This window comes from Neofelis nebulosa, chromosome 10 (assembly GCF_028018385.1).
Source record: "Neofelis nebulosa isolate mNeoNeb1 chromosome 10, mNeoNeb1.pri, whole genome shotgun sequence".
In the NCBI taxonomy this organism is placed as follows: domain Eukaryota; kingdom Metazoa; phylum Chordata; class Mammalia; order Carnivora; family Felidae; genus Neofelis; species Neofelis nebulosa.
Window position 1 is genome coordinate 46,898,983 of NC_080791.1, and position 19,097 is coordinate 46,918,079.

The following is a 19,097-nucleotide window of genomic DNA, read 5'->3' on the forward strand; positions in this document are numbered from 1 at the left end:
TGTTTTATTTATTGCTCTATTTAGTGCCAGACACATAATAGGCTCTCAATAAGTGTTTGTTGAATGAATGAATTAAATGCTTGATTAGCTCCCATGGTAGAGACCATCTAGAATACTGGGAATTGAGAAAGCACCTGGCATTGAAGAGTCTTGATTGCCATCCAAGAGCTTTAATGCTGTCTTACCCAGTTAGGAGTCGAAGGTTCCAGCCCTTCACTCCTTTGTCTGTGAAATGCAGACTTTGCTCTTTGTCTCACTAACAGCCCATTCTTAGGAAAAACCTTTAACCCTTAGAAGCTCTTACATAGAAGCACTGGTTAGCTTGTACATGAAGGTGTGGAAACCAGCATTTCCTCCTTTAGCAACGCTGCCAATTACCACTGCTGGACAACCTGAGTTGTTTTTCTCCTTTGTCCTCTTCCTGTCCCCCACTTATTGATTTAAAAACAGTCTCTCATCGAACCATATGGCAGTGTTCATGGTTCTCAGAATGTGGCCTAAATTCATTTCCTTGCTAGCCTGTGAGATCTAAGGAAGTTCCTATGCATGAAAGAAGCTATTCTGCATGAAAGGATAGCCATCCCCTGGCAAACTTGTATTTTTTGGATTAGGTTCATTCATTTACTTATTCACATTCAGAGACTCACAGTCAAATGGGAATGACTGAAGGAAGACACATAGTTACAACGGTGAAAGTGTATATATGGAGAAGAAAGTTTTTGTATTAGTTAGGCTCCTGCTACAGAAGTGTTCTAGAACAACGCCACACTTGAGTGGCTTCCAACAACAAATATTTATTTCTTCCCATATCGCCAGGTCAGCTGGGGTGGCCTTACTTCAGGTGGGTCAGGTTCTAGTTTGTCCCAATACCTCCTTTTCTGGGACCAGACTGAAAGGGCAGTAGCTTACCTGTGGCAGCTCTTCTTGTAGCCCATGGCAGGACTGTAAGAAGCCAAGCCAAACCACATGAGCATCTACAGTCAGGCTTGTATGTCATTTGTAACATTCCATGGACCAAAGTCACAGGTCAAGCCCAACAATAGGAAGGTAGGGATGAATACTCTGCTTACTCTAATGGCAACATGGTTGCATGGCTATTTCAGGGAGGGAGTGAAGAGTTAGCAGCCATAAGTGAGTCTACTTTTAACTCTAGGTATGGAAATTAGGGAAGGCTTCCTGTAACTGGTAACTTTCACCCTGAAGGATGAGTAGTCTCCAAGATGAACAAGTAGGCTCTAACCTGTACAAATGAGTGCAAATTTTAAAAAGAGAGAAGAAAGTAGTGTCTTAATGTTTATTTTTGAGTAGTCACTGTGGGCAATATGAAGAGAGCTACAGGAATTTAAAACAAAGGTCATCAGAGTATGTGTCCATGAAGTCCACACCTCATGGGGAAGCTGGGAAGGAAACATAATACAAAAGAGAAAAGGAAACTATATAATCAAGGACACTCTTATTCAGAGGGATAGAACAAAAGTGTGAACTCAGAAAGGAAGCTAGAATGTATTTTCAGTAGCTATTTTTGGTAGAGGATGCAAGATATGTGCTGTTTTCTGTTCACGTTTCACTTAGTCTTTACAACCTCTGAGGGCTGTCCTATGGGCAAGTCAGCACAGATGAGAAGAAATCTGAGTCGCCGAGTGAGAGCTCGCTTGCTAAAGTGGCAGAAGGGGCGCTTCTCAGCAGTTCTATTTTGCCAAAGCGAAGAACTTACTCATAAAAAGTACTCAGCCGTGTACACACTGTATTTTATTCTTCAGTGAGACTGCTTTAAAACTTACTGAACACCTGGTTTTCAGTGTCTACTGTATGTATAGCACGGTGTTTGTCAAAGGGCCCCAATCCTGAAGTAGGTGGCTTCTGAAATCCCAGACAGCTATGGAATTCTTCGTGTCACCTTCCCATTGCACGGGGGTTTGAATTGCCTCAAAGAAAATAGGATTCTTACCCGGAGTCCTACTTAAAATTCTCATTTTGGATGGGGGGGTGGAGGTTGAAATTCTGCATCTCCCTTTCCCCAGTTTATGTACACACACATCACATGTACTTTCTCCTCAGAAATGAAGAGAGACAAGCTTGGTGAGTTGCTCTAGACTCAGCAAAGTTAGAGGTGAGACTGGGTGAAGAATAACAATTTCCACTCTTGCGCGAAGTATCTTAACCTGATACTAGCTCACTACCTGTCAGTACAGAGCACAGATATATTCTGGTGCAACATTCCTACTCATGAAGATGTGAACATTTGTGAATTTTTACGTCTAGTTTCTTATCCATAATCACTTGACAGCTGATCACGTCTTCCTGGTCTTATGGACCTCGAGTGTGACTTTTTAGCCTAGCATCCCATGAGTTTGTAGAGAGAGAACCAGCTCCTTTTGGCAACCATTCCTTTGCTCAGTCGGTTGTCAAACGTCGATCGGCATTTTGTGTGCTCTCCATCTTGGCAGTCTGGAATTGAGTTGAAGCATGTTTCATGACCCATTTGCTCAGGAAGCTGGCAGAACTGGTTTCCCTGATCTCAGAGACCATCTCACATGGTCATTTTCTTTCCCCAGGCATGTTTTAAATCTTGTAATAATGAGCAATGCTTGTAGGAACTGCCTCTCACTGTCTGGTGTTTACTGTCTCATGATTCCCCAGGTAGGTGATGCTCGGATCTTGCTGCCTCTCCTCAAGTCGATGATCTGGACGGAGGGAGAATCAGTTGTGTCTAAAACTGGTCCAGAGTGGGAGTGTGAGTAGGAATGCCACCGTAGGAACAAGTGACCTGTCTGGCAAGGAATTCATCGTCCTTCTGAGAGCCTCTTCTCCACCTTGTCCCACAGGCCACCACTTCCTCACTGAAGAGGGTGCGGAGGATTTTGCAATCAGTCACCTAAAACTTTAGCTGAGCCAACACAAGACTTTTGTTGCAGAACTGAACAAGATATTATTTCACTTAATTTTTGCGTCTTTTAATCATTTGAACTACAGTCATAGTTGTTTTGCTTTCAGAATTGTAAGCCGGATTTGTTGCTATTATCTTTGTGTATGCGTCTCAAAATGATTGACTTGAGCTTCCTGACCGAGGAGGAGCAAGAAGCCATCATGAAGGTTCTGCAGCGGGACGCTGCTCTGAAGAGAGTGGAAGAGGAGAGAGTCAGGTAAGAGGCCAGGGGGTCCTCGGGCATGGGGGAAGGAGGCACAGTCTGTCAGAAGATGGGACACCTCTTTTTCTCAGGCATAAGTGGTAGTTCTGACTTGGAGCCTGAACTTACAGGTTCCAATTTTAGGTTTACTTCCAGGATGGGACTTTTTTCCTTCTTAGTGTCTCTTAATTCCTAATTCCTTAGGACTTTTGCCAGAAATAGTCTTAATAAACTAAACCCCTTTAATTTATTAAATATTGAATTTAAAATGAAGTATATACAAACACGTACATACATCTGCATCTGTATATTTGAATGTGTGCATTTTTATAGCCACTTTTAAAAAAAAAAAGGAATCATGGACAAAAGTAGAATTTTTTTTAATTCCTAAGATTTTTAAAAGAAAATAAATTGAGAAGTAGCTCACATTTCTGCATACCTTCAGAAATGTTTGAATTGGTTTCAGCAGCAGTTGAAATTGGCTCTCACTGAGCCAGTTTTTCATTTGTGTCTCACAAGAAGGAATGGCAACTTTGACACACTATTCTTGCTGAAAGGAACCCAAATGTTCCACGTAACCATTCCTACTGCTTTCCACTCACCTGCGGGGTAGATGGAGCATGAGACCAGGATGTCAAAGATGTGGGCTTGAGCCCAGCGCGAGCCATCTGTCACCTGTGTAACCTTGGGCTTTGAAGACAGGGAAAGGCTTCCCGAGTGTAAGTTAATAGTATTAACTGCATAATCACTGTCCCAGGAGTTACCCAAAAGGAGCATAAGCCATGTTCTTATTTCCTGGGACACAGGATCATGAATAATGGATTTATTTGAACGATATTTTGACCCTAACTGAATGTGTATGCTTTGTGAACATGCTGAAATTCACTACAAGCACTCCAGAGTATCTGATTATGGCTACTCATAGTAATATCTCACAGACAGACAGTGCTTCACAAACAAATGACTCACAAATGACAGTGATGAACAGATTGCAAAGGGCATTTTTCTGAGCCCAAACATTATTTTGCAGTTGGCAGTGGGTCACGGTGGGATACAACTATGCCTACTTGATGTGTGAGGAAGTTGGCACAGGTCGGGTGACTTGCTCAAGCTCATACAACCCATAGGTGTCAGGATTGAGAGTCACGTTCTGGTCTTTAGGTACTCATGCACTAACTCCTCCTCCCCTCCCTGAGAAGACAATTGCATACAGGCCATCCTGGCACCTGGCTGTGGTTAAGAGGGCAGCTGTTTTGCCTTGAGGTAGGAAGGGCACAGAGCTATGATGGTAACAGATACTGGAGTGTGAGAATGGGGTTCTTTACCTGGCATGTGCCTCCCCACAAGTCACCTGTAGTGCTCTGTGCACCTGGAAGGGGCGCTTTTCTCCATTCTCAGCAAGTGAGGTGCTGTGAGCATTTTATGGGGGGGGGGGGGCAGGGGATTTACATCAATCTGCCCTCAGAGCCTTTTGGTAGCACTGATCCTTTACCCATTACAGTTTATAAAGCCCCTTCATGAATGGTATCCTATGTTTATTCACAACAACCCTGAGATTTGGCAAGGTAGGACTGTTAAACCCATTTTGAAAATAAGGAGTGAGGGCAACACAGAGAAAATATTAGCTGATTCTGTTTTTTTTTTTTTTTAAATCCTTATCTATTTTTGAGAGACAGAGAGGGAGAGAGTGAGCGAGCGAGCAGAGGAGGGGCAGAGAGAGAGGGAGACACAAAATCTGAAGCAGGCTCTGGGCTCTGAGCTGTCAGCTCAGAGCCCGATGCAGGGCTTGAACTCACGAACCATGAGATCATGACCTGAGCCAATGTAAGACGCTTAACCGACTGAGCCACCCAGGTACCCCAATATTAGCTGATTCTTTTTAAAATATTTTTTGAAATGTTTATTTTTGAGACAGAGGCAGTGCATGAGCAGGGGAGACACAGAATCCGAGGCACCAATATTAGCTGATTCTTAAACCATAGTGGGAATTCCTTTATCCTCTCAGAAGACAAGACAGAGAGACTTGGAAAGAAAGCACTGGAGCAAAGGCTACACTGGGCCCCTCTTCCTACGTCAGGATATGGGGACTGTGAAAACCAGATCGCTGAACACCTTTGACTCTAAATGTTCTTGGCCCCTGGGATTGCAGGCTGCTGAGTCTTCTGCATAGTTGTGTGTTTCTGTGTGAGTGGAGTGGAGGTGTTTCATAGACATCTGCAGTGGCTGATGGAAAAATCCTCAAAACATGCAAAGTTCTGTCTGGAGCTGGGCTTGGTAAGGGGTGTGAGCATATCCTCTGGTACCAGCCAGTCTACAGCTGCAGCAACAATGCAATGAGTCCCTTGGTAGTGGTGAGTTTGCAGATGCCCCTCCCATTCGCCATTTCTGAGGGTGCCCCAGCAGCTGCCACTTTTGTAAACTGATAGGAAGAAGTCTTGGGGTGGCAAAAAATCAAGTGTCAGTCAGGCCGTGTATACCACCACCATTCTGGGGGATTTTTGAGTTAGACATCAAGCACCTGATGTTTACTTGGCCACAGATAGGTCTAGGACTCTGCTCCTGGGGAGGAGTGATGGTTTACAGCTGGGTGGGGGTGGGGGGCAGGGGGCGGCAGGTGAGCATGAGGCTGATAGTCTGAAGACACTGAAAGAGGCCCAGCCCATGGCCTGGCCTGCTTCATGTAAAGAGAATCATGCTGTGGCCCCTTCTTTGATTTAGAGGTAAAGGGACTTGTGGGTATTGGTCTGAGGCTGTTCTGCTTCTGGGCTGGTGGAACTAGATCTCTGGTCTCTGAAAATGCTATTCCATGGGCTTTTGCTTTTCAGCCCCTTTGCTATTCTCCAGCTGTTTGTCTTTGACTCTTCTGTCAGCCTTCCATATAGCCTGACAGCTCTGAAAAGGGGCTTTTTTGGTCCATATTGGTTACTTTACAGACAAAGAAGGTAAAGCCCAGAGAGGGGAAGTGACTTGCCCAGGGTCACACAGCTAGTCATTGCCAAAGCTATGGTAAGAAAAGCTTTTGGTCCAGTGCTATTCCCTCTATCCCATGTTGGTATTATTGCCCTTTGCAATTTGTTAAGCACTGTCATTTGTTAATCATTTGTTAATTTGTGAAGCACTGTCTATGAATTATTATTTGTAGCCATAATCAGATACTCTGGAGTGCTTGAAGTGAAGTTCAGTATGTTCATAAAGCATCCGTGTTCAATTGGGGTCAAAATTGTTGGCATTATTCTTTCAGAAGAATAGGGAAGAACTCCCCTGCTTAACCTTGGTGTCAAAACTGACATGAGTTTCAATCCTCTCCTTACCACTAACCAACAATAGTTCATTGGACAGGTTATTTAACCTTTTGGAGCCTTAACCCAGAGACTGGGAATGACCATAATACCAAACTCAAGGGATTAGAGTTGGGATTAAGTAAAATAATTCTTAATCTTCTTAGCTCATGAGAAGTGATGGATACATTTCGATTCCCTTATTCCCCACTCTGTTTTTACCTCTAAAATAGGTCAAAATTCTATGCTTGGTAGTCTGACTCTTCAGGAGCAAATTGCTCCTAAAACTCTCAATAATTTAATGCAGTGAAATTTAGTTGAGCATCTGTTAAGTATAAGGAACTACTCTGGACAATGATATGAAGAGAATTTTAGGGTCATGAAGACATGGTCCCAGCCCTCAAAGAATTGACTTTTGTCCATTTAATGGATTATCAATTGCAAATTAAAAATCTCAGCTTTGTTTCCCTAACATGATTTTCAGTTTCTGTCCTTCTCCTACTTGGAATGTGGCTTTAGAAACATAAATTATATAATTCTAATAATAACCTCGACAAGACATCATTAGAAAGGCAATGGACTGGAGCACTGTTGCCCAGTAAGACCAGATGATGCCTCAGAATCCTTTTCATCATGGCTGTAAGTGAGATTTTGCGTTCAAACTGAAATCTGTTTGCCTTTCCTAATATATCCAGGGGTTCAAATTGTTTACCTCCAAGCTCATTCAAGACATTGTGGATGATTTCATGGATGAGAAAGATGAGTGTCACACAGGGAAAGTGTTCAGTTCTCAAATCCCTGTACCTGGTAGAGCATGGACTTGAACCCAAGGGAATATCCAGTGTGATGTCTCAGGATGCAGCTAGCTGCAAGATAACAGTTCCAGGTGACTGTTGCCACCACAACTGTGTTTCATGCTGCCTCTCTGCCTACAGCCACAAGTGCTGGGCTCAGTCATTACCATGCATGTATACTCAGCATGCTTCCCTAACTACCAGCTAGAGCCATTTCACAGACCAGCAGTGAAGCAGACTTTAGGATGGATTCTTTTTCTCTCCCTACTCCCTTTTCATTTTAAGAAACATTATCACACATACACATATGTAATTTTAGTCTTTTATGGTTTGGAAACGAGACACTTTAAAGGTGGTGTTTCCTGTGCTTTGCGTCATACTGTCAGCAGGAAACCATTGCCCATGTGCGTCTGTACCCCACCAGCACCACACCCCCACCCCTGTGCATACATAACCACATCTACGGTGATGGACGTTCTTGCCATAGATACCATCACAACCGCAACCACATCTTATGATTCTTAGCTGCTCCCCTAAGACCTAGTTTTTTAAGGGAAGGCAGTTGGCATTAAAGAACTGCTTTTCAGGACCTCTGGGGTATTTTCTGTCAGTGCAAAAGGGAAAGGAATCAACATTTGTTAAGGAACTATATTGTACCCTGAGCTTCACTTACATTTTCCCCTTTCATCTACATAGCAGTATAGCTAAACCTGCTTTACAGTGAGGAAATGAGGTAGAAGAGGTTAAGCGCCTGCAAGATTGAAGCCTTGCTCATCAAACTGCAAAGCCTGTGCTTCCTTCCCTCATGCTGTGCTGCCTCAGCAGATTGTGTGGATTTATGATGTGTCCATGACACAAGGGACACATGTTTCCTCTCATTTTCCGCATGGAGCATTTGCAATTTATTTCATTTTTGCATGTGTTAGTTCTCAGATTCTCTATCAAAGGTTGAATTCCCTTGTAGAAAAAGTGAAGTGTGATGACCATCTTAGCAAAATCATGTTTGGCTTTCTCAGGTAGGATGGAGTAGCAGAAACAGTGTTGGCCAGGAGTCTGGATGGCTTCTGGTCCTGGCTCTGTGTGACCTTGGGCAAACCTTCTAACCTCTCTGGCCTCAGACTATTCTCAAATCACATAGTCTAACTGCCTTGTCCAGAATATACTGAGGAGTTAAAAAAAAAAAAAAGCGCCTGGGAGTGGGCCAGTGGGCCTCTCTGGACAGACTGCTGTTTCTTGTCCAGTTGACTAGATAACATCATGAAGGTCCCGCCTGTGAAGGTAAACCTTTGCCTAATGATGAATAACTGGAAGCTGGGGTGTGTTGTGTGAATACAAAGGGGAGCAGGGGATCGGCTGAGGGTAATACTGAGGCTGGACTGGAGGGTGTCACTGCATTTCCAACTTTCCTCTGGAAGTGCTCACACTCTGCAACACAGAAGTTGAGGCTGGTGCTTAGGGCTGTAGATTGAATTTTTTATGCACAATTCCAAACATCTGGCTAATACATGATAGGGGATTAATGAATTAATGAATGAACAAATGAATAGATATGGCCTTCAGCACGCAGAGCAGGCAAGATGGCTGTCTTTTACAATTCACTAAATTCTTTGTACATCATGGTGAAATTGTAAGTATTAAATGAGATGATAGATGGGGCGCCTGGGTGGCGCAGTCGGTTGAGCGTCCGACTTCAGCCAGGTCACGATCTCGCGGTCCGTGAGTTCGAGCCCCGCGTCGGGCTCTGGGCTGATGGCTCGGAGCCTGGAGCCTGTTTCCGATTCTGTGTCTCCCTCTCTCTCTGTCCCTCCCCCGTTCATGCTCTGTCTCTCTCTGTCCCAAAAATAAATAAATAAACGTTGAAAAAAAAAAATTAAAAAAAAAAAAATGAGATGATAGATGATGCATGTTAAGTGCCAAGCATGGGGCCCAGTACAACACGCATGCTTTATATGTATTAGCCAGAGGAGGGGGGCATGAGGGGCATATTCTGCCTGGAAGGCCAGCAGGACAGTGTGCTTCATAGGCTGAGTGCTTTTCTTCTACCTTCATCTCTGCCCACCAGCCCAGCGGGGTTTAGTGGGCATCTTCTCTATCCTCAGCTCTCTGCTAAGCACAATGTGCATGTGTGGAGAGGATGGTAAGCAATGAAAACTGTGAGCCGAAAAATTTATCTTTTTCTCATTTCAACTCAATGGTATACGAATTAGAGAATCAAATGCCATTTTTGTTGGTACAATTAGAGTTGATGAAAAATGAGACATCAACCCGGCTGATAGAGAAGATTTTAATAGCATCATCTAGATGGTGGAATTTTTGTTTAATGATCCTACATCTTTGTAAAACTTGGGATTTAATGTCACATATATGTATTCGTCTATAGGATATTCCAAATGACTAAGATAGAAAAGGAAACTGATTAAACCTAGCAGTGATTATCATGTTAGGAAAGACATAATTGGCACTTAATGAATTTGAAAATTTTCATACTCTTTTGCCACTTAAGCCACAAACTCACCCCTCGTTCTGTAATGTAATGGCTACCAGCCTTTCCAGGGGCCAGTGTGTTTGAGTGAGCCTGACTCACACGGTGTGTGTTCATTGCACACTGAAAGGTTAGCATGATTAGGGCTTACAGACAGTCATTCAGGCAGGAGCAGAGTAAGAGTTGCACGAGGATGACTACAGAGTATGTTTCAGCTGAACAACAAAAATAAGTAAATAAATAACCTGAAGAGGAGTTGAGAGTTGTTATGCTATGAGGGTTTGTGGTCTCTTTCAACAAGATGATGGCTGATGCCATATTTCATCATGCTTTTTCCCATTCCCCCAAGAGTGAGATGTCCTGCCTCATCAGGGGAAGTGAACCATACCCTTCACTGCCGTTGTATTGGGTATGGTTCACTTAAGCCCAGCAGCGACAGGATCTCTCTTATATCTTGCCTGACTCAGACTGGGGTGGCTGCTGAGCATTTATTTGTTCTTTATTCACTCAATTCACAGTTGTTGGGTATCAGCTCTGTGCCAGGCTTGGTGCGAGGTGCTCGCATTACAAAGGTGATTAAGATGTAGTCCTCACCTACAAGGTGTTTGCAGAGTTCACAGAGTAGTGGGTGAGACAGATGTGCAAATAGATCGTTGGAACATGATGTGGTCAGTGCTGTGGGAGCCTGGGGGAAGGGCAAGCTGCTCACATGTGTCTTGGCAATCAGGGAAGGCTTCCCCTGTGAGGTGGTGCATGAGCTGGATCTGAAGGATAAGGACCAATGTACTGCAAAGAGAAGTGAGGAAAGATATCCTGAGAGACTTCACATTTATTGGCCTCTTACCAAGATCTAGGCACTGTTAGGTGCTTTCAGGTAAACACCTCATTTAATCATCTTAGAAGTCCTACAGAGTAGATCTTATTTTCCTTCTCTTTACAAAGAGACTGTAGTGTCAAGGGGTTCAGTAACCTGCCCAGGTAGCATATAGGAAGGGTTAGAACAAGGATTTGGACCTGTTTGGGAGAGTCTAAACCTTGTAATCTTTCTGCCAGGACTTTCTGCTTGTAATGTTTATGGAGATCAGAAAGAGCAGTTTGGGGAATAATAAGAAATCTAGAGTACTGGCGAGTAGAGTCTGGAGGTACATGCTGGAAAATGAATCTGAAAAGGTAGTCTGAAGCCAGGTGGTCAGGGGCCTCTTTTGGTATTCCTTCACTCCACAGGCACTGAGTAAATACCCACCGTTTTCCAGAGATACCAAATAAGGATATATAGAGTACAAGACCTGCTCCTAGGGGCTCACTTTGTAATCATGGAATGCTAGAAGGACTTCTCTCTTCTGGAATTGAACTCAAACTTGGTCCTTTGGGAGGAGAAGCCAATAAAGCTCCATCAGTAGCCCATGGAGGATTGTTTGCTTTGTCAAAAGCATCAGACAATTGGAAACCATTAGAAATGTTTGATAAGAACCATGACTTCCCTGGTGATTCAAAACCATAAAGTGATGACTGTTTCTGTCAGGGTTTGGTGATGTTTTATTGTAACTGGACATGTTTGGGATGGGGTCACTTCTTCCTAGGTAACTGGGAGAGGAGAGAAACTTCCAGCAGAGAGTTGAACTCTTGGGAGGAAGACACTCCAGGCACCCTTGGAGAGAGGACATGCACTTGCTAGAATCCCTCCTGTTTTCTCCACTCCTGGGCATGCCAGTGTGCAACCCTCACACACAGCCCTGCTGCCACCCCCTTGGTGTGGCCATCATACAACGTTCTCTGGCTAAGACATTTTGATTTGCTACTTAGGAAGGGTGCATATTAGCTTGAATGACAATCATAAACCCTCTTGGATTTATGTAGCACATTACCTCCCAAAAGTTCAAAGTCTGCTTAAGGCTTTAATACTTCTTTATTCTGTTGCTCTACCCTGGAGTTTGTGATTCTCATTTTACCGAGATGGGTGGAGAGATGTAGAGGTTAAAAGACTTGTCAGGTAGAGGGTCAGCTAGAAAGATGGCAGAGTAGGATGACCCTAAGCCCACCTCATCTCACAGATACAACCAGATTACACTCACATCGGTATAAATAACCCACAAAACAACCCAAAGATTGACAGAACAAACTCCACAATTAAATGGTGGAGAAGAGGCCACATTGAAAAAGGTAGGAAGAGTGAAGGCCCAGTTTGGGAGTGAAGTGGATTAGGGCCATCTATGGTGCAGAGGAAGCTGGTGGCACAAAGAAGGGCAGAAAACAGACTTTCCCACAGGGAACCCATAAAATGGAGGATGAATTCCCATAATATTTGCCTTTGAAATTGAGAGGACCTGAATATGTGGTTTCTTACAACCAGTGGGACTTAAGGCCTGTAACTTTAAAAATAGGGGCTTGACTCTGGGATCTTTTCTGACCCCAACACTATGAAACTAGAAATCAACCACAAGAAAAATCTGGAAAGAGCACAGACACTTGGAGGTTAAATAGCATGCTACTAAACAATAAATGAGTCAACCAAGAAATCAAAGAAGAAATAAAAAATTGTATAGAAACAAATGAAAATGAAAACATAATGGTCCAAAATTTTTGAGATTCAGCAAAAGTAGTTCTAAGAGGGAAGTTTACAGCAATATAGGACTACCTCAAGAAGCAAGAAATATCTCAAACAACCTAACCTTACACCTAAAGGGACTAGAAAAAGAAGAACAAATAAAACCCAAACCCAACGAAAGGAAGGAAGTAACAAATATTAGAACAGAAATAAATGGCATAGAAACTAAAAAACAATAGAACAGGTGAAACTATGAGCTAGTTCTTTGAAAAGATTAACAAAATTGGTAAACCTCTAATTAATAAACCTCTAAAAGAGGACCCAAATAAAATCAACACCACAGAAATACAAACAATTGTAACAAAATATTATGAAAACCTATATGCCAACAAATTGGACAACTTAGAAAATATGGATAAATTCCTAGAAATGAATAACCTACCAAAACTAAAGCAGGAAGAAATAGAAAATTTGAACAGACCAATTACCAGCAATGAAATTGAATCCATAATAAAAAAATCCCCTAAAACAAAAATCCAGGACCAGACAGCTTCACAGGAAAATTCTCCCGAACACTTAAAGAAGAGTTAATACCTATTCTTCTCAAACAATTCCAAAAAATAGAAGAGAAAGGGAAACTTCCGAATTCATTCAATGAAGCCGGTATCACCTTGACCAGATAAGAACACCACAAAAAAAGAGAACTACGGGCCAATATCTCTCATGAATATACATGTAAAAATCTCAAAAAAATATTAGCAAACTGAATCCAACAATACAAAAATTAAAAAAAGAACTACCCTATGACTCAGCAATAGCACTACTAGGAACTTCTCCAAAGGATACAGGAGTGTTGATTCATAGGGGCACATGTATCCCAATGTTTATAGCAGTGATTTCAACAATAACCAAATTATGTAAAGAGCCTAAATGTCCATCAACTGATGAACAGATAAAGAAGATGTGGTTTATATATAAAATGGAATACTAGTTGGCAATGAAAAAGAATGAAATCCTGCCATCTGCAGCAATGTGGATGGAAGTGGAGGGTATTATGCTAAGTGAAATAAGGCAGGCAGGGAAAGACAGACAGTTCCACTCATATGTGGAACTTGAAAAACTTAACAGAAGACCATGGGGGAAGGGAAGGGGGGAAAATAGTTATAAACAGAAAGGGAGGGAGGCAAACCATAAGAGACTCTTAAATACAGAGCACAAACTGAGGGTTGATGGCGGGCATGGGGGAGAGAGGAAAATGGGTGATAGGCATTGAGGAGGGCACTTGTTGGGATGAGCACTGGCTGTTGTATGTGAGCAATGAATCATGGGAATCTACCCCCCAAACCAAGAGCACACTGTATGCACTGTATGTTAACCAACTTGATGGTAAATTATATTAAAAAAAAATCTTACACCACAATCAAGTGGGATTTATTTCTAGGATGCAGGAGTGGTTCAATATTCACAAAACAATCAACATGATACATTACATCAATCAGAGTAAGGATAAAAACCATATAATGATTTCAATAGATGCAGAAAAAGCATTTGGCGAAGTAGAACACCAATTCATGATAAAAACTTTCTGTAATGTAGGTTTAGAGGGAACATACTGCAACATAATAAAGGCCATATATGAAAAACCCATAGCCAATGTACTGAATGGTGAAAAACTGAGAACTTTTGCCTTAAGGTCAGGAACAAGACAAGCCTGTTCCACTCTCAGCACTGTTATTTAACATAGTACTGGAAGTCCTAACTACAACAATTAGACAACATGAAGAAATAAAAGGCATCCAAATTGGCAAGGAAGAAGTAAAACTCTCACTATTTGCAAATGATATGTTACTGTATTTAGAAAACCCTAAATATCCCCCCAAAAAACTGCTAGAACTGATAAATGAATTCAGTAAAGTTGCAGGATGCAAAATCAATGTACAGAAGTCCTTCAAATTCCTATACACTAACAATGAAGCAGTAGAAAGTGAAATTAAGAAGAGAATCCCAACTTCATATATTGAAAAAAAAAGAAAAAAAAAAGAAGAGAATCCCGTTTACAACTGTACCAAGCCAATAAAATATCTAGGAATAAACTTAACCAAACAGGTGGAAGATCTGTACTCTGTAAAGTGTGAAACACTGATGAAAGAAATTCAAGACAATGCAAAGAAATGGAAAGATGTTCCATGCTCATAGGTTGGAAGAATAAAGATTGTAAAATGCCTATACTACCCAAAACAATCTACGTATTTAATGCAATACCTACCAGAATACCAACTGCATTTTTTTCACAGAGCTAAAACAAACCTAAAATTTGTATGGAACCACCAAAGACCTCAAATAGCCAAAACAATCTTGAAAAAGAAAAACAAAACTGGAGGTATCACAATTCCAGATTTCAAGTTATATTACAAAGCAGGAGTCATTAAAACAGTATGGTACTGACATAAAAATAGACACATAGATCACTGGAATATTAAAGAAATCCAAAAATAAACCCACAATTATATGGTTAGTTAATCTTCAACATAAGAAGAACGAATATCCAATGAGAAAAGGACTCTTCAGCAAATGGTATTGGGAAACTGGACAACCATGTGAAAAGTAACAAAACCAGACCTCGTTTTTATACCATACATGCAAATAAACTCAAAATGGATTAAAAGGCCTAAATGTGAGACCTGAAATAATAAAAAATCCTAGAACAGAGCATAGGCAGTAATCTCTCTGACATTAGCCCTAGCAACATTTTTCTAGATATGTCTCCTAAGGCAAGAAAATTAAAAGCAAAAATAAACTTTGGGACTACATTAAAATAAAAAGCTCTGCACAGTGAAGGAGACAATGAAACTAAAAAGCAACCTGTGGAATGAGAGAAAATATTTGGTAATGACATAAAGGGTTGGTATCCAAAATATATAAAGAACTGATACAACTCAGTACCAAAAACAGATAATTCAACTAAAAAGTGGGCAGAATACATGAACAGACACTTCTCCAAAGATGACATCCAAATGGCCAGGAGACACATGAAAACAAGCTCAGCATCACTCATCATTAGGCAAATGCAAATTAAAACTACAATAAGTCATCACCTCACACCTGTCAGAATGGTGAAAATTAAAACACAAGACACATCAAGTATTGGTGAAAACGTGGAGAAAAGGGAACCCTCTTGCACTGATGGTAGGAATGCAAACTGGTGCAGCCACTGTGGAAAACAGTATGGAGGTTCCTCAAAAGATTAAAACTGGAACTACCCTACCACCCAGTAATCACATTACTAAGTATTTACCCAAAAAATACAAAAACACTGAATCAAAGGGGTATATGCACCCCTATGTTTATTACAACCTATTTATAACAGCCAAACTATGAAGCAACCCAGGTGTCCACTGATAGGCAAAGGATAAAGAAGAAGTGGTGTGTATTACAATGGAATATATTCAGCCACTAAAAAAAGAAAGAAATCTTGTTTGCAACAACAGGGATAGAGCAAGAGAGTGTAATACTAAAGGAAATAAGTCAGTCATGGGAAGACAACTACCATGTGATCTCACTCATGTGTGGAATTTACAAACAAATGAGCAAAGAAAAAAGACACCTAGAAATAGATGCTTAACAATAGAGAACAAACTGATGGTCACCAGAGGGGATGTGGGGGTGGTGGTGGTGGGAGAAATAGGGGATGAGAATTAAAGAATACACTTATCACAATGAACAAAAAAAGACTTGTTAAATAGAACAGTGTCTTTTTAAGTGAGTAAATTAGGAAGGTTTTAGGGCTGCATTTGTTTTGTTCTATAGGCTTTAGCTTTTCAGTGAGCATGAGTGATCATGGAACCCTTGAAAGCAGTAGCTGCACAATTGGCTGTGCCTCTGCCTCTACTCCCTGTCCCCCTCCTACCATAAATTTGATCTTGCCTGCCTCCTGCCTGCTTTTTCAGCATTTATTTCCCTAGCATTAAGACCCAGAGACATCATGCACTTCCCCCACAGAAAGTCTCTGATAAAACTCATTTCACTGAAATGGAAAGGATTGATGAGCTGATAACTACTCCACCACTTATTCATTGGGTATTAAGTGCCAGGCATTTGCAAAGGGCAGTTTATATGCATTAGCTAATTTAATCCTCAAAGCAATCCCATGAAGTAGATTAGTATGATTAACCTCTTTTTACAGCTAAAGGGACCAAAGCTTAGAGATGCTTAATATATCATCTTTCCCTGGGGTGTTTGCATTTGAACAGTAGACACAGAAGACCACAGCCCAAAAGTGAATCCATTCTTGAGAAATTCCAGACATCATGTGGAGGTCAGGGATAAAGTCTTTGATTTTTAAAAAGTGTAAGCCTTGTCTTTCTTGACTTTTCATTCAAAGAGGAATATATATTTCTTAGTCAGCTAGGAGGTTTGTGGGGTCTTCTAAATTATTGAGAGCTTCATTTGTCTTTCTGTTTACAAATTTCTTTATGCACTGTCACAGTAAACTCATTTATTTACCATGGGCTCTCAGCAAAGTAAAGCTCTTTTCCTTTTGTAGACATTTGCCTGAAAAAATTAAGGATGACCAACAGTTGAAGAATATGAGTGGCCAGTGGTTTTATGAAGCCAAGGCAAAAAGGCACAGAGACAGAATTCATGGTGCAGATATCATCAGAGCATCCATGAGAAAGAAGAAGCTCCAGGTAGCAGGTGAGTTGATTTGGGTAGTACATTTTGAGCCAGCATTTGTGGGGAAGGCATTGTCAAGAGAAGGGAAGGGTGTTAGAATCTTTACTGGAAGCTGCTGAGGGATGTCATTTAGAGGTGTGCTTTGCATAATGTATAGTCCCCCAGCTCAAAATCCTCTTGCCCTGAATTCAGATGGATGAAGGCAGGGCTAAGTGACCCAGGGTAATGTAGAAAAACATGGGAAGTCCTTTAGAGACTGTATTGAGTTGTAGTAGTATAGACAGTTGGGGTTTATTTTTTTTTAAGTTTATTTTATTTATTTTGAGAGAGAGAGAGAGAGTATGCACATGCAAGGGAGGGGCAGAGGGAGAGAGAGAGAGAGACAGACAGAGAGAGAGAGAGAGAGAGAGAGAGAGAGAGAGAGAGAATCCCAAGCAGGCTCTGCACTGTCAGCACAGAGCCTCACATGGGGCTTGAACTCACAAACTGTGAGATCATGACCTGAGCTGAAATCAAGAGTCAGAATCTTAACTGATTGAGCCACCCAGGAGCCCCAACAGTTGGGGTTTATAGGGCATTTACCCCTGCATTCCTTTTGGCTTTTAACTCTAAAGATTCAAAACCTTTTCCTTTGGGTAGGGTGACAGAAAGAGACTAGCATCTCTTTCAACAACTTTAACATCTGATACCTCTTTAATCAACCAAGTGTATTACTTAAGAGACTGTAAAGACAGTATTTTGAGGGCTTTAGAATTCTGTTGGGTTTATTAAACATTAATAGTGTGCCTTCTCTTTCACTCTAGACTAGACAGTATAAACTTTTACCCCTGAGAATTAGCCCCTGTGTAGATCTAACCTGTACACAATAAGGAAAACAGCTCTCACCTTTTGATCATATAATACATGATAGGCATTTACTCTCTATATTTGTAACTATAGCAGCAATATTGTAAGGTAGGTATTATTATCCCCGTTCTATATATGGGACATGTAAAGTTCAGAGAAATGAAGTTACTTGTCCAAGGTTGTATCATTGGCACATGGTGCACTGGGATTTCATTCTTTATGACTCAGAGTCATACTCCTTGCAAATAAAGGCTTATTGTTGAGTATATGCCATGTGTTGCTCGCATCCCTCTTGATTTTCAAAACCATCCCAGCCTTCAGAACTCTTGATAGGTACAGGTTACTATTGTGGATTCTGTTTTGCAATTGAAGAAATTAGATTTATGTGTAGAGAGACTCTGTAGGGAATACCACCCTGGAATGTGACTATTTGGTAATTGGGAGCCCTTATATTGATTCATCTTCTTTTTTTTTTTTTAACGTTTATTTATTTTTGAGACAGAGAGAGACAGAGCATGAACGGGGGAGGGGCAGAGAGAGAGGGAGACACAGAATCAGAAGCAGGCTCCAGGCTCTGAGCCATCAGCCCCGAGCCCGACGCAGGGCTCGAACTCATGGACCGCGAGATTGTGACCTGAGCTGAAGTCAGATGCTTAACCGACTGAACCACCCAGGCGCCCCTGCTTCATTTTCTTAACGTTGATGTATAAGCATTCCTGGCATTTATTGGCTCTGTGGTCTTAGGCAAGTCTCCTGAACTTTTTGATCCTCAATTTCCAAACCTGCGAACTTGGAAAAAAACTCCTTCCTCACAAGGAAATGCATGCAAAAAACTCAGCACTGTGTCTGGCATTTAGTACTTGGTTGATGCTATGAGAGGTGCTGGTGAAGAGATCTGATGTTCAGAGGCAAAAAGAAGTTATTTCCTGAATAGGGAACGCAGAGTTTTTTGGGGGGCCTTGGCATCTGAGCTGGGTATTGAGGAGTATGTAGAATTTGGATGTGTAGAGACTGGGGGAAGGAAGAGGCAGTGGAGAGGAACATTCCAGATGATAAGTGTTTATTTCCCTTTGGGTCCCAGAGCCCAACCTCAAGTCAGGCACTGTTGATGTTTGGTAAATGCTTGGTAATGATGGTGTCTCTGTTCCAATGAGGACTCACTGACCAGAGAATTCCCCTGGCATACATATTTAGTCCTGTCCCCAGTTGAGGTCAGATCCACTTAGAGGTGGTCAGCATTTTGCTGTAGTGGTCTCTGGATTTACCTGCACATTTAAATGTACAATCATGCTCTCAGGAGATTCTGCTTGAGGGAAGCTAACAATATGAGAATCTACTGACTTGACTTGC

The 19,097-nt window shown here is 41.6% G+C and overlaps 1 protein-coding gene across 19 annotated transcripts in view; it reads left to right on the forward strand.

Annotated features, from left to right (window-relative positions):
- The window catches only part of SYTL2 (synaptotagmin like 2), a 153,470-nt gene that overhangs the window by 83,397 nt on the left and 50,976 nt on the right, over window positions 1–19,097 (forward strand). For all 19 annotated transcript variants that reach the window (XM_058687594.1, XM_058687589.1, XM_058687587.1 and 16 more), the window contains 2 exons: window positions 2,641–3,143; window positions 16,771–16,922. In XM_058687594.1, the coding sequence (XP_058543577.1) occupies window positions 3,031–3,143; window positions 16,771–16,922 (265 nt within the window). In that variant the 5' untranslated portion in view covers window positions 2,641–3,030. The remainder of the gene's footprint in view (window positions 1–2,640; window positions 3,144–16,770; window positions 16,923–19,097) is intronic.